At 33.6% G+C, this 13,039-nt stretch overlaps 1 protein-coding gene across 1 annotated transcript in view; it reads right to left on the reverse strand.

Moving 5' to 3' along the window:
• The window catches only part of LOC107714227 (uncharacterized), a 19,889-nt gene that overhangs the window by 2,970 nt on the left and 3,880 nt on the right, over nucleotides 1-13,039 (reverse strand). The window contains exons 2-3 of the mRNA XM_016520027.1: nucleotides 4,710-4,763; nucleotides 4,115-4,218 (exon numbers count right to left, since the gene is read on the reverse strand). Coding sequence (XP_016375513.1) covers nucleotides 4,115-4,173 — 59 coding nt within the window. The 5' untranslated portion in view covers nucleotides 4,174-4,218; nucleotides 4,710-4,763. The remainder of the gene's footprint in view (nucleotides 1-4,114; nucleotides 4,219-4,709; nucleotides 4,764-13,039) is intronic.

The following is a 13,039-nucleotide window of genomic DNA, read 5'->3' on the forward strand; positions in this document are numbered from 1 at the left end:
TTCTGTGTGAGAAAGGCAGAGACTTGGTTGAACACAACTCGTTCAAATGTTTTTGCAATGAAAGGTAGAAGGGAAACCGGTCTGTAGTTCTCTAAAAGAGTTGGGTTAAGAGTGGGTTTCTTAAGAAGTGGGGTTATATGATATCATAATTCAAATGACAATTTGGAGAAAAGCATTTGTTGATAAGTTTTTCCTTTCACCTAGGCCATAAATTCTGACTGAGGCTCAACATTTAGCTCCCAAGTAAGCTTAAAATATAAACTGTGAAATAGTTCTCTGGTGTTGAACATATGCATAAATTCTTTAAAGCTTAATGAAAGGGCATTTAGTCTCAACAGAGCAAGAGAGGACAACTTCCTGAAGACTTTCATTCAGACATGCGCTCATTTCATTACATATAATTAATAACACGCCAGCGGGGTGTTTTTCAAACACTGTGACAGCATGTCCTTGTAACATGAGCAAGAGGTGAAAGACATTTGTCTAGTGTAAAGTTCCACACAGCTGCCATAATTTCAAAGCCACAACCACATGGCCCCCGGCATGTGTGCTCTCTCCTGGACAGATCTTTGAATAATGTGTTATCCAATAAATAATGATATTTTTTAGAAATGGTTGACAAACCATTATACAAAAATCTACGAGTAACAAGGAGTAACACTTTAGTATAGGGACCAATTCTCACTAGTTGCTTGCCTATTATTATGCCTATTATTAACATATTGTCTGTTTATTATAAAGCACATATTCTGCATGACCATATTCTACATCCTTAATCCTACCCAATACATAAACTTAACAACTACCTTACTAACTATTAATAAGCAGAAAATTAGGAGTTTATTGATGCAAAAGACGTAGTTAATGGTTTGTTAATAGTGAGAATTGGACATTAAAATAAAGTGTGATTGAGCAAGACTATCTGCCAAAATTACATTCAAAAATATGATAAAAATAAGTAGTTTTTTCAATCATAATGTGGTGATTTACTAGAAGAAATTACATGGTTAGATGTCAATTTTTTTTTCATTTTTACCCTTGTGAAAAAGTTTTTGTGGAAATGTGCACCTGTTTAAAAACTGTACAGATAATAGAATAATAAAATAACCTTTAAAATGTGTACTTTGTAATTGTTAAATAAAATAAATCTTTTTAAATCTTTTCCAATTAAATAATCTTTTTTTCATGCTTTAAAGAAGTGCTTATTTTTATGTGCTGCCTGACATAACCACATGTAAAGTACTTGATTTTAATTTTAACTGTAGTATGTAATTCAATATTACATTTAAAGATAATTATTTGTACATTTAAACAATAACAGTAGACGTAATTATGTAATTACATATCAAGATTATATAAAAAGCACTCTTAAGTTCAACTAATTGCATTTAATATAAATTTAATGATTTTCATTGAATTACAAATAACATGTAATTAAGTGTCAGTAAACATTGCATTCTCACTTAAGTATATTATTTCAAAGTAGCCTATATTACTTCAGTAATAAGTACTCTTTTTAAAAGAATGCTAATGCGTACTTCTTTTTCACAAGGTTATTGCCAATGCTGGAAAGCTACAAAATTGAGCTGACTGACTGGTTGCCAGTGCTTCATTTCAATGAATAGAACTAAATGTTAAAGGTTAATGTTGATTAGCACATCTACCAGGAGGGTTGTTGACACAGCATAACTAGTTATGCAAGATGAGACAATCAGTTAGAATACACCAAAGCACATTTTGTCAACCTGTCACATTTGGCTTCCTGATGAAATAATATTGGCTACTTTAGATGAACCTGACCTTGGTACTGCTGTTGAAGCTAAGCAGACTCTGTGGTGTCATATGAACAGTGTGTCTGAGCCAGATAGATAACAAAGATATGCTAGAAGAATGTATGCTTTCTGTGACATTGGGGAAGTTCTTAGACATAATTGATACGCAAAAGTGACACTCAAAAATCAGTCAGAGAGATTCCCTTGACTCTCACTCTGCATATTAGAGAGCAATGTTTTACACTATCGCTTCATTTAATAGAAGAGCGGTATGTTCCTAAGTGTGATCTCTGATCCCAGCTGGCCTGTAACTGAAATACCAAGTGTGATGAAAATCAACAACCGCCAGCTTGCTTTCCTGAAGAAATCATCTGAGCCTTCTCACTCTATCCCTCTCACTCATCGGTCACAGGTCTATTTAGGAAATTGTATATATAGACATGATCATCTGATGCAGGATCTCTCCCAGAAGTATGTTCAGATTCACACATTCAGCAGATTCACACATTCATAAGTGTAATGATCATTATAGCTCTTTTACAATGTTTTTTGCAGGAATGGTATGATGACCTGAAGACACTGTGTGAAATGTTGCTTGTCAGATAGTGCCAAGTTAATAAACTAATCTGATTCACAACTCCTGTGCAGATATTTATCACGCTGTCTTTATTCTTGGAAAGTGGGAATATTGGAAAAGTCCATGCTGGACAGTCAAGAGCAACCCATTACATACATACATAAACATGATGATAGAACAACAACACAATATCTCTGCTCTATATTACTAGGATATGGGGTTTTAGCACATTCTGGAATGAGACCAGAAGTACCTTGTTAACTCATAGATTGTTAATGACCCAGCACCTTGAAAAGGCCAAACATACTGAATTACACAAGCCTTGCCTGAAAAATTCAGGTCTCTGTTACAGCTAAATATGGAGGTAGGGAGGTAGGCTCTGGTACATGACGTCCTCAAAGACATTACCTAAATCAATATAACCTCTGTTGTCTGTGCTAGTACATTTGATCTATGTATTCCATGAGATACTGGACAAGGCTAGAAAGGGGAATCCTACTTTAAATTTAAATTTATCCAAACACACACACACACACACACACACACACATATATATATATATATATATATATTTGTAAATATGTATATACCCTTTCATTATGTATCCATTTCCTTAAATGTTGTTGGCTGTAATATATCTTGACCATGTCTTGACAAATATCACTCAACAGATAACAGTGGAAGACCTGGCCTATTAATATAAAAGCTATAGATTTAACCCGAATTGGCAGAACCCAAGAATTGAAGAGTAACTCTCACATAATTCAGTATTTATTTAGTGAATATTAAGCATCTGGTAAACTGTTGCGCTTTGGAGATCAATGTAAAGACTATCAGTCTGTAGTCAGCCTGTGGGCAACAAGAGACAGAGACATGCATATGTGACTTTGACTTGAGAATAAATTCAAGACCTTGACACACTTGTCTTGTTAAAGTTCACAATGGATGTTAAAAATGGAATGCAACATGTGACAAGACCGGTCTCTGGGCACCAAAACAGTTCACATCCATAAATTTCTACACTTGTGATTAGGAACTTTTGAGTTTTGTCTTTTTAAAACTATACTGCAGAAGCATTACAGCTATTTTCAACGGAAAATAGAAAGTAATACAACCAAGCTCAATTATAATACCCTAATGCTTCATTCAGGTAAATATTTCTGCCTGTCACTGTTTGAACTAGCAAATATTTGTACCTCAAAGTACAAAATAAAAAAGATCATTGTGAGATATCGTTTAAATATGAAATAAAGTCACATTTTGAGAAATAGTCACAATTGTGAGATATAACATTTGCAATTCATAAGAGAAACAGTTACGTCATGAGATATAAAGCCACAATTACGAGAAATAAAGTTGCAGTTGTGAGATTAGTAGTCACAATGTGAGATATGAAATCACACTGTGAGATACAATGTCTCATTAATAAAAAATGAAGGGAGACATAAAGTTTAATTTATCCCATACAGAGAATGTAGTGTGGCCCTGATATTAGATTGATGACACCGACAAACCAGCTTGTCTTTGCATCAGCTGTCAACAATAAAAATAAATGCCTGTCTGTTAAGAAAACATTTGAAAATCACTTTGATTAAAAGCTTTTTAACAAGGCAGAGATGTGGAAAAAATGCAACTTAATTAGGCTGCGTGTTTATAGTATAGCTTGCTATTCATTTAAAACAATAATTAGAGATTGTTTTTATGTTTCCAACATGACCCATGCTGAAAGATTAATTCAGGCTCTTCTAACAAAATCCTTACTCACATGTTGGCTTTAGTTAAAGTTGAGGTGGAGGTTCTTTTCCTTTGGAGTGAATTCTTCATGATTTATCACTTCAGACTGCAGAAATTTCATATGAACACCAAAAACTACAATTTAAACACAATTTGAAGTACATTCAGATTATTCACTCCCAGTGCAAAATGTATTTTGTCTCCCTCTGTAAATCTTATGCCACTCCTCACTCGTCAGACACACACTGTAACACATTCTTTCTTCTCAGTATGTTTTCATCCCTCTGACTCACATACATGCTTGCCCTCCCAACACCACCACATATCATTTTCCTTAAAGGGGTCATATGATGCGATTTCAATTTTTCCTTTCTCTTTGGAGTGTTACAAGCTCTTGGTGCATAAACAAGATCTGTAAAGTTGCAAAGACTAAAGTCTCAAATCCAAAGAGCCCCTCTGCTTTTGCAGCAGTCACATGCTCTCATATGCTCTATACACACTTGACAATATTAAGTACACACTAAAATGACTAGATAATGATCAGCACTGTATTTTTAGGGTTCAAGCACCCAAAAGTGGTTTAGAATGAATGACTTGATCACAGGATAACTTTGAAGATTTCATACATTGCTTGCCATTGGACTCTGTTCTGTCATACAAGGATGTTCAAGAAACTGATACTGAAAAAGAGAGAGAGAGAAACAAAGATTATTAGAGTACATTTTACTATAAATTTTTTTTTTTTTTCAGTGGTTAATATTCATACCCATTCAGGAAAGAATCAACAATTTATATATTACTTTTCTTATACAAGGAGGTTCTGCTTCTGCTTTGTGGTCACAGGACTTCACAAAATAACTCCAATGAAGTCCAAAAGTGTACAGATTTAGAAAAATATTGATACAATCTCATGTTTACGTCACCTTTCTGAGAGAAAATTGTCATTACTATTAAACTCATGTCTCTTACTTTACACTTACTTTACAAGGCAAAAAACAGTATGTGAAAAGAGTAGTATGTCCAAATTCACAGTATTCATAAAACAGTAAGTTCCCAGATGACCTACTAGTTCTGATGAGATTCTGATGAGGCCCACGGGATGACTTGTGAATGGCAGGGAAGCAACCAAACAATGACAAAATGATGAATGTCCTAATTACGTTACAAACATTCATTCTAGTACATAATTTTTTTAACGGTCGCAAAGTACTTACTCAAAAGAATGAGCAAAATACTCAGAACACTGTGCTTAAAAGGATAGTTCACCCAAAAATGTAAATTCTGTCATTAATTACTCACCCTCATGTCGTTCCAAACCCGTAAGACCTTCGATCATCTTCGGAACACAAAGTAAGATATTTTTTGATGAAATCCGAGAGCTTTCTGACCTGGCATAGACAGCAACGCAACTGAAACGTTCAAGGCCCAGAAAGGTAGTTAGGAGCAGGGTTAGCACTTTTTACCCAAGGCTATGAAACCCTACTCAGGCTTGAAACCAGGTTTTAGTTTTGCAATGCAGTGCCTTAAATGTAAATTTTTTATTATACTTCCATAAATTCATATAGCCAAGGTCATATAGGTGTGTCTGGTACTGTACCATGATTTTCTATTAAAATATCGTACCATTTCATAAGATGCAGTTGTAGATATAGACATTAATTATTTGGGAAGTGACAGACAATACTATGCAAACACACAGGTACATTACCTCATGAACAGATGAAATAAAGTCAAAGACTTTGGTGGCTTGTCGTTGTCGGGACCAAATAAAAACATTCTTGAAAAGAAAAAAAATTACAACTGATTACCTAATTAATTTCTGTTTCCCAGCGCTGTACAACCATGTGTAATTCATCCTTCCAAAGCAACGATTCAGTCTCCATGTTAAATGAAGTTCTACAGTGGCACTACATTTGCCAGGAACATTTTGGCACTCTTGTCATTACTACCATTACAGCATTGTTCTTATTTTTGGGAACACCAATCAATTGCTGGTCCCTCTGGGTGTTTCTCCATGGGAACATCAAACCAAACTTGGTGTTTCCACTGAACATCACTGTACTGGTGCTGTTGTATTGTTTTCTTTGCTTAATAGACTTCATAATACTTACCAACAAAGTTTCAGGGCCAAACTATCAATTGGTTGTCTTTTTTGTTGATCTCAACTGGACTTTTTTCCAGATCAAATATTCTTTATGCTTTTTTGCATTGCGGTAATAATAATCTCATTTTGCTGTGCCTCTGTCCTACGTGCCTTGAAACTTCCAGGTCCAGGGGAACAAAAGTATAGAGATGACAGGGAAAGACAGGCACAATAAAACTGAGGCAGAGCTGTTGAGAACCAGCAGAAAAGGAAGGCCTTCAGAATCATCTCTCATATTTTAGTGTTGTAAGGATAAAAGAAACTCAGATACTTTGATCTCTTGAGAAACAGACATCCTGATTTGTCACATCCCTATAATGTTGTAGCTTATTTTATGTTCATAGCTGAAATCAGTAGTCATTTATACATATGTCCATCACTATGATTTTTGTACTAATTTCACCACTAATCAGGATGCATAGTGAAGGCCATCTGAAACACATAATGTGCTTTTCAAAGCTTAGAGAACAAATAAAACGCTAATAACACACTGAGAGCATTAAAGATTGTTGTATTTTTTTTTTTTAAACAAAGGGACTTGACATTATTTGAAAGACTATAATGTGTGATGAATACATGCTAGAGATAAACAATGTAATTTGATTACTTGTATTTTGCTGATTGGTGTTTTATGCTTAGTCTATGAGGAGAAAGAGTAAATGAATAACATTCGCTACATCTCATAATATTGTCAACACTATATAGTACTTTTATTATTGCTATTATTTTACTATAATTATTTAAATAAAATTGAAGTTTTGACAAAAGAACTTTACTTTGTTTTTAGCATATTTAAATATTTACCCTTTTGTTATCACAATGGTGTTACAGTACATCATGAATTTAAATTAGTAAATAAAATGTTTTTGATCAGTTTTACACTTTTGAGTTTTATGATTCAGTGATTTGTTAACTTGAGAGCTGGAACAATGAGTCTGAGTCATTACCCACTGCAATCGGATCAGTCGAATTCACAAAATGAACCATTCAATGTGACAGGGAGCGCAGGGCACAAAGTAACGCGGGGTTAGTTGTAACATACTGTCACGATGCACACACACGAGGAACGAGGAGACGCTGGAGAATACTTTACCAAGACTTTATTTGCACCAAGGAACCAAGGGAGACGAACACAGGAAGACGTTCAACAGCGGACAGAGAACTAGGGGCTGGGAACACTATTTATACACGCAGGAGGAGGGGATCACGAGACACACCTGGGAGCAATGACACATCATGGGGAACACCTGGGACAAATGAACTAAACTAATCAGGGGAGGAACAGGAAACTAATCAAATAAGGGCATGGGAAGGCACATGGGGAGCAGGAGACACACAACACACGGAACAGAGTCTGACACATACATGGTTTGAATATTTCCACACATGCTAGCATAATAAAATGTACAGTATTTATTAGTTACCATATCAACATTATATAGAAAAAAAGTGTGCCAAAATTCAAAAATCTTTTGAAGATATCAATGAACATTTATTTTACCATAGTAAAATTAAAATTCTGGCTTAAGTACATTTTTCATCTCTGTTTTTATTAATCATTTAAAATGAGACAAATCTGCTATTATTTTAATCTCCAATCTGTTATTCATCAGATAGTTTTTTTAATGCTTCGCTAACTAGCAGAAAACAGCAACTAGTTTTAAACTCGTTGCGCAGATATTCTATGACATTAGCGATGTAATTTACACTGTTTACTTCAACAAATTTTAATGAGAAACAACGAGAAACAGGTGAATAAAGACTGACAGTCAATGTTTAATGTTTAGAAATTATTATTTCAAGACATGTAAAGCATTTTTGCTCGTTTATGTGGGCCGTCCCAAGCATGATTGCAATGTGTTCATTGTCAAACTCCAAAATCAGATTATTTTTAATTCTTAAAAAACGCCATTATTTTATTTGAAAAAAATAATTATTTTATTTTATGAACAAAATATTTTAGTTTGTCTTGTATATTTTTTTCATGAGATCAGATAACGTTTTAAGATGTTACAACGTGCCCCTCAGATGTTACAATGTTACAATCAGTACAGGGCATGTTGTCACATTTCACTTCCATTTTTTGAGGGTAAATAAAGAAAAACGTATACACTGTAATCATGAAACAAAGCGACATATTTGTACTAGACAAGTGTAAAATTACTGTGGATAAAAAAAATTATATTCTGAACCCCATGTGGATTTACACACACTGAGAAAGTCAAAAAGTGTTACTTTGTGCCCCGCTCTCCCCTACCTGAAAAGAATAAAAAATACTGATTTGTTCAAGAATCATTCATTCATGAATCAGAAATATAATGGAGTAAAATGTCATATAATATGCTTTGTAATGTAGTAATTGATTACCATATGCATTAGGCTATATTTTGTCCTTTAGTAGAATTAACCCCACTATGTCTGTCTTGCACCACCTGCACTTAACCTTACTTGCATTGCATATGGATTCTTACTCTGTTAGAATATATAAGTTATATGCAATTCATAATTTAATATCTACTGTTGTGCCTGAATTAAATTTGTTCCAAGTAACATTAGTGTATGCCTGTATGGATAGATGTTTTATAGGAATTTGTTTAATATCATGGCAACAAAGATGAGGGCTTTGGTCTTGGTTCATCCTGAGATTTTTTGCTAATGCATCTTTTTAAACATCCTAGGGAGTTTTTCCTTAATGTCACATTTGACTTGCTCACTTGGGACTTTAAGACACTATATTATTTTCAAAGTTGCTTTGGAACAATATTTACATCTCCATAAAATAGATAAATACAGGAAAGTGCGCACCTTACCCCATTCTTCTTTAAATCATGATTTGACTCTCAAACTATAACATATATGAATAATGATGATTATTAGAAACAACATTCGCCTTTTTGAAAAAAAAAAAAAAATCATGAAAGACAATCTGTAAAAATGTCACTGTACAATAACCATGTTTATGATAACACACCATGATTTTATATTCTGACACAAAATAACTCCATAAAATAGATAAATACAGGAAAGTGCGCACCTTACCCCATTCTTCTTTAAATCATGATTTGACTCTCAAACTATAACATATATGAATAATGATGATTATTAGAAACAACATTTGCCTTTTTGGAAAAAAAAAAAAAATCATGAAAGACAATCTGTAAAAATGTCACTGTACAATAACCATGTTTATGATAAAACACCATGATTTTATATTCAAATATTTCACCAATATTTGTTTGAATGATATGTTGCTGCAAATATGGACATTCATGAAGACACATTAATGACATGAAAGAAACAACAACAACAAAACAGAGACAATGCAAACACAATATATGTGAGCACAGGCACATTTATATTTCCCTATGAACAGATTAAATAAAGTCAGGCTCTTTTGTGGCTCATCACTGGTATGAACAAATAAAACAATTCTGTAGTATATTTTGAACAATCTTTCATCAATTCAGGTATGGCATTTTTTTCAATAGTTCAAATACATATACTGCAGACTTAGTCATTTTAAAGGGATAGTTCACCTTCCGTTGCCGGTCCCCACTGACTTCCATAGAATGAAAAAAAAAAACACTATTCAAGTCAATGGGGACCAACTGAAGGTGATCTATCCCTTTAAAAGACTCATTCGTTTCTGTTTTCCTCAGCTCTACAACCATGTGTAATTCATCCTTTCAAGGCAACAATTTAACACCGACATTAGATGAGATTATAAAGTAAAGATTAGATGATAAAGTGCTACGCCATTTGTCAGGGACATTTTGGCATTCTTGTCATTACTACCTACCACTACTACAGCGTTATTTTTATTTGTGGGTACAGGATTGTACTACGCACATCTCAGTCACTCATTGTCACTGTTGATTATGCCTAGGAGGACTACTTATCTGCTCTACTTAACTCAAAGAAATATCACCGTTGTCTCCAGAGACATCTACTTATATCAAAAGCTAATGAAAGGTAATCTGTAAAAATATAATAACTTTTGTTTATAATAGCACACAATGATTTTCTATTCAAATATGGCAAATAAGATTTGTTTGCACCATTTCATAATGTACTGTTTAAAATTGACATTCATAAGCAAACTGACGTGGATAAAAATAAGCGAAAATATGAAACCTATTCAAACAATAATTCTTATTAATAATCACCCTTTTACAAACATCTGTAAAGCTGTCTGAACTGTAAAAATATCTGTGTACAATAATTATGTTTATGATAGCACATTATAATTTTCAAATCATCAAGCTTTGGTCACATTTCATAATATGCTGTTGCAAATATCAGCATTCATAAGCAAATATTGACATGACATGAGCTAAAAAAAAAACAGGAACAATCCTATGCAAACACAGTATGTATGAGCACAAGCACATTTGTAGATCCTAATGAACGGATGAAGGGCAGTTTTGGTGGCTTGGTGCTGCTGGGATCAAATGAAATATTAACTTTAATTTTGCATGCTGTTTCATCAATCCAGGTGTGACATTCCTTTAATTCTTTTAATGCATAAACTGCAAACTTATGGGTTACGTTACACACAACTAACAGAGGCTAAATAATTGTAAGATTTTATCTAGAAATCAGTTCCTATTGTTCAGAAGTGCTTTGTGTATATTTGAACTCTTTGCTTACATACTTTTGCAAATCATACAATTAATGAAACTGACTCAATTTCGGTTTTTCTCAGCTCTGAACAACCATGTATAATTCATCCTTGCAAACAGACAATTCAACCCCCATTTTCGATTTTGTCAGGGACATGTTGGCTCTCTCTTCATTGTTGTCATTACAGCATTATTCTTCACTGTGGGAACACCAATTCATTGGTTCCTCTGGGTGTTTCTTCACAGGAACATCAAACCCAACTTGGTTATCAGTATCACTGTACTGGAGCTGCTTTATTGTTTTCTTTGCTTTATAAACTTAATTATTAACAACTATTTCTCGTTAACAGCCTATAAATTGTCTGTCTTTTTCAAACAACAGAGAAAGACAGACACAATAAAACTGACAGAGGCAGAGCTGTTGAGAACAAGCAGAAAAAAAGGCATTTAGAATAATTTTTCATATTTTAGTGTCTATCCTGGTTTGCTATTTACCTCTAGTAATAGCCTTCTTTATGTGCATAGCTGAAATCAATGAGCGTTTATATTCATGTGATATTTTCCCAATGATTTTGTCCATCACAATGACTGTTGTATTAATTTCATCACTAGTCAGGATGTGTAATGATGGGCATCTGAAACATAGAGTGTGCTTTCCAAAGCTTAGAGAACTCATAAAAGCAAAATAAGAGACTATATTTCTATATTAATAACTTTTTGTTTTCTCTAATATTTTTGAGTTTCCATGTACTGTATATACTGTATGTATTATGGATATATTGTGTTAACTTTTGTGACAGTGATGCTTTATTTATTTTTATTTGAAAGATGTTATAAATGTTATGAGCCAGTTTTGTTTGTGCTAAAACTGTTACTCTACTTTTTTTTTGTTAGTAGCAAAGGTATGCTGCTTTGTATGTGTGGATTAAGCGACCACTGGTTGCTGAGGACTTGGAAACAAGTTAATTGAAGATCATTACCAACTAATTAGGAGTGCGTTCAAAGCACTGCCTTGTGAAGCTTGTAAACCTTTATGCATCTTTTGCTGAATCAGTGCTTCGGAGCGTGTATCAAATCAACCAAGTCATGTGATTTCTACCAACCAACAGGTTATGTCATACTGTATTTCAAGTCAATTTTATTTTATATTTTAATTTAGTAATGGTTTGGTGGAAATGGAAAAAAAAAAAGTTTCTAAAAGTGTTACATACTTGGTGATACAAAGACTAAGTGCTACAAATGAATACAAGACTAAAAATATTACAGGCTAAAGATAATACAAATAATAGACACACTTGAAAACACCTGCAGCTGTTTTGTAGCAAATTTCATTGAACACATTTTTGCTGTGGCATTTAGCCTTAACATGGCTTTAACCAGCTGATGTCCTCAGAGTGCAGAATTTGAGCGCTTTGAAGCAGTGAATCATTTTGTAGAGCAGATGCTTCAATTTTAAGTTTCAAAAGTCTCAATGTCTCCCATCACTAGTGCCAAGACTGCGTGTCATCAAAGGTATAGTCCAACCTAAAGTTTTATGGGTCATTTGGGGCAGGATAAAAAAAAATAAAAACAGCTCACAAAGTACCATTACTATAAAATGAGTGACATATATACAGCATATTCACATTTAGCACATTTATTATAATTGGTATGCATTATATCCCACAATATATTGTTGCAAAAATTATAGTCATAAGCATGCAGGGCATGACATGAGCTAAACAACAGCGACAAACATATGCAAACAAAATGGGAGTGGGCACACACACATTCAGTTGTCTATTAATAGACCAAACAAATTGGATGAGACGTTTGATAGCTCATAGCTTTTGGGTATTTCTTTCTGTCCCATGAAGCCAGGTATGATATTCATTTCAATTTTAATTCGGTAACACTTTATAATAACTTTAATTTATAAATCATTAACAAACATTATGCTCAACAGATCATTAGTTAATATACTGTATATTCACATAGCAAGAAATATGAGATAATGTTCTTGTTAATGTTTACTAATGAACTTACTAAACATTACCTGATGATTAACATATGGTTATTTAATGTAAATTGAAATGCTTACAAATGTCAGTGAACTTTCAGTTCATATGATCTTCATTTGTTGGTCTTTGCTTGTTGTGTAGACCTCTATTTACACATCTTAACAAATAATCTATTAATTATTTGTTCATGT

This window comes from Sinocyclocheilus rhinocerous, unplaced genomic scaffold, assembly GCF_001515625.1.
Source record: "Sinocyclocheilus rhinocerous isolate Xijiao unplaced genomic scaffold, SAMN03320098_v1.1 scaffold3862, whole genome shotgun sequence".
In the NCBI taxonomy this organism is placed as follows: domain Eukaryota; kingdom Metazoa; phylum Chordata; class Actinopteri; order Cypriniformes; family Cyprinidae; genus Sinocyclocheilus; species Sinocyclocheilus rhinocerous.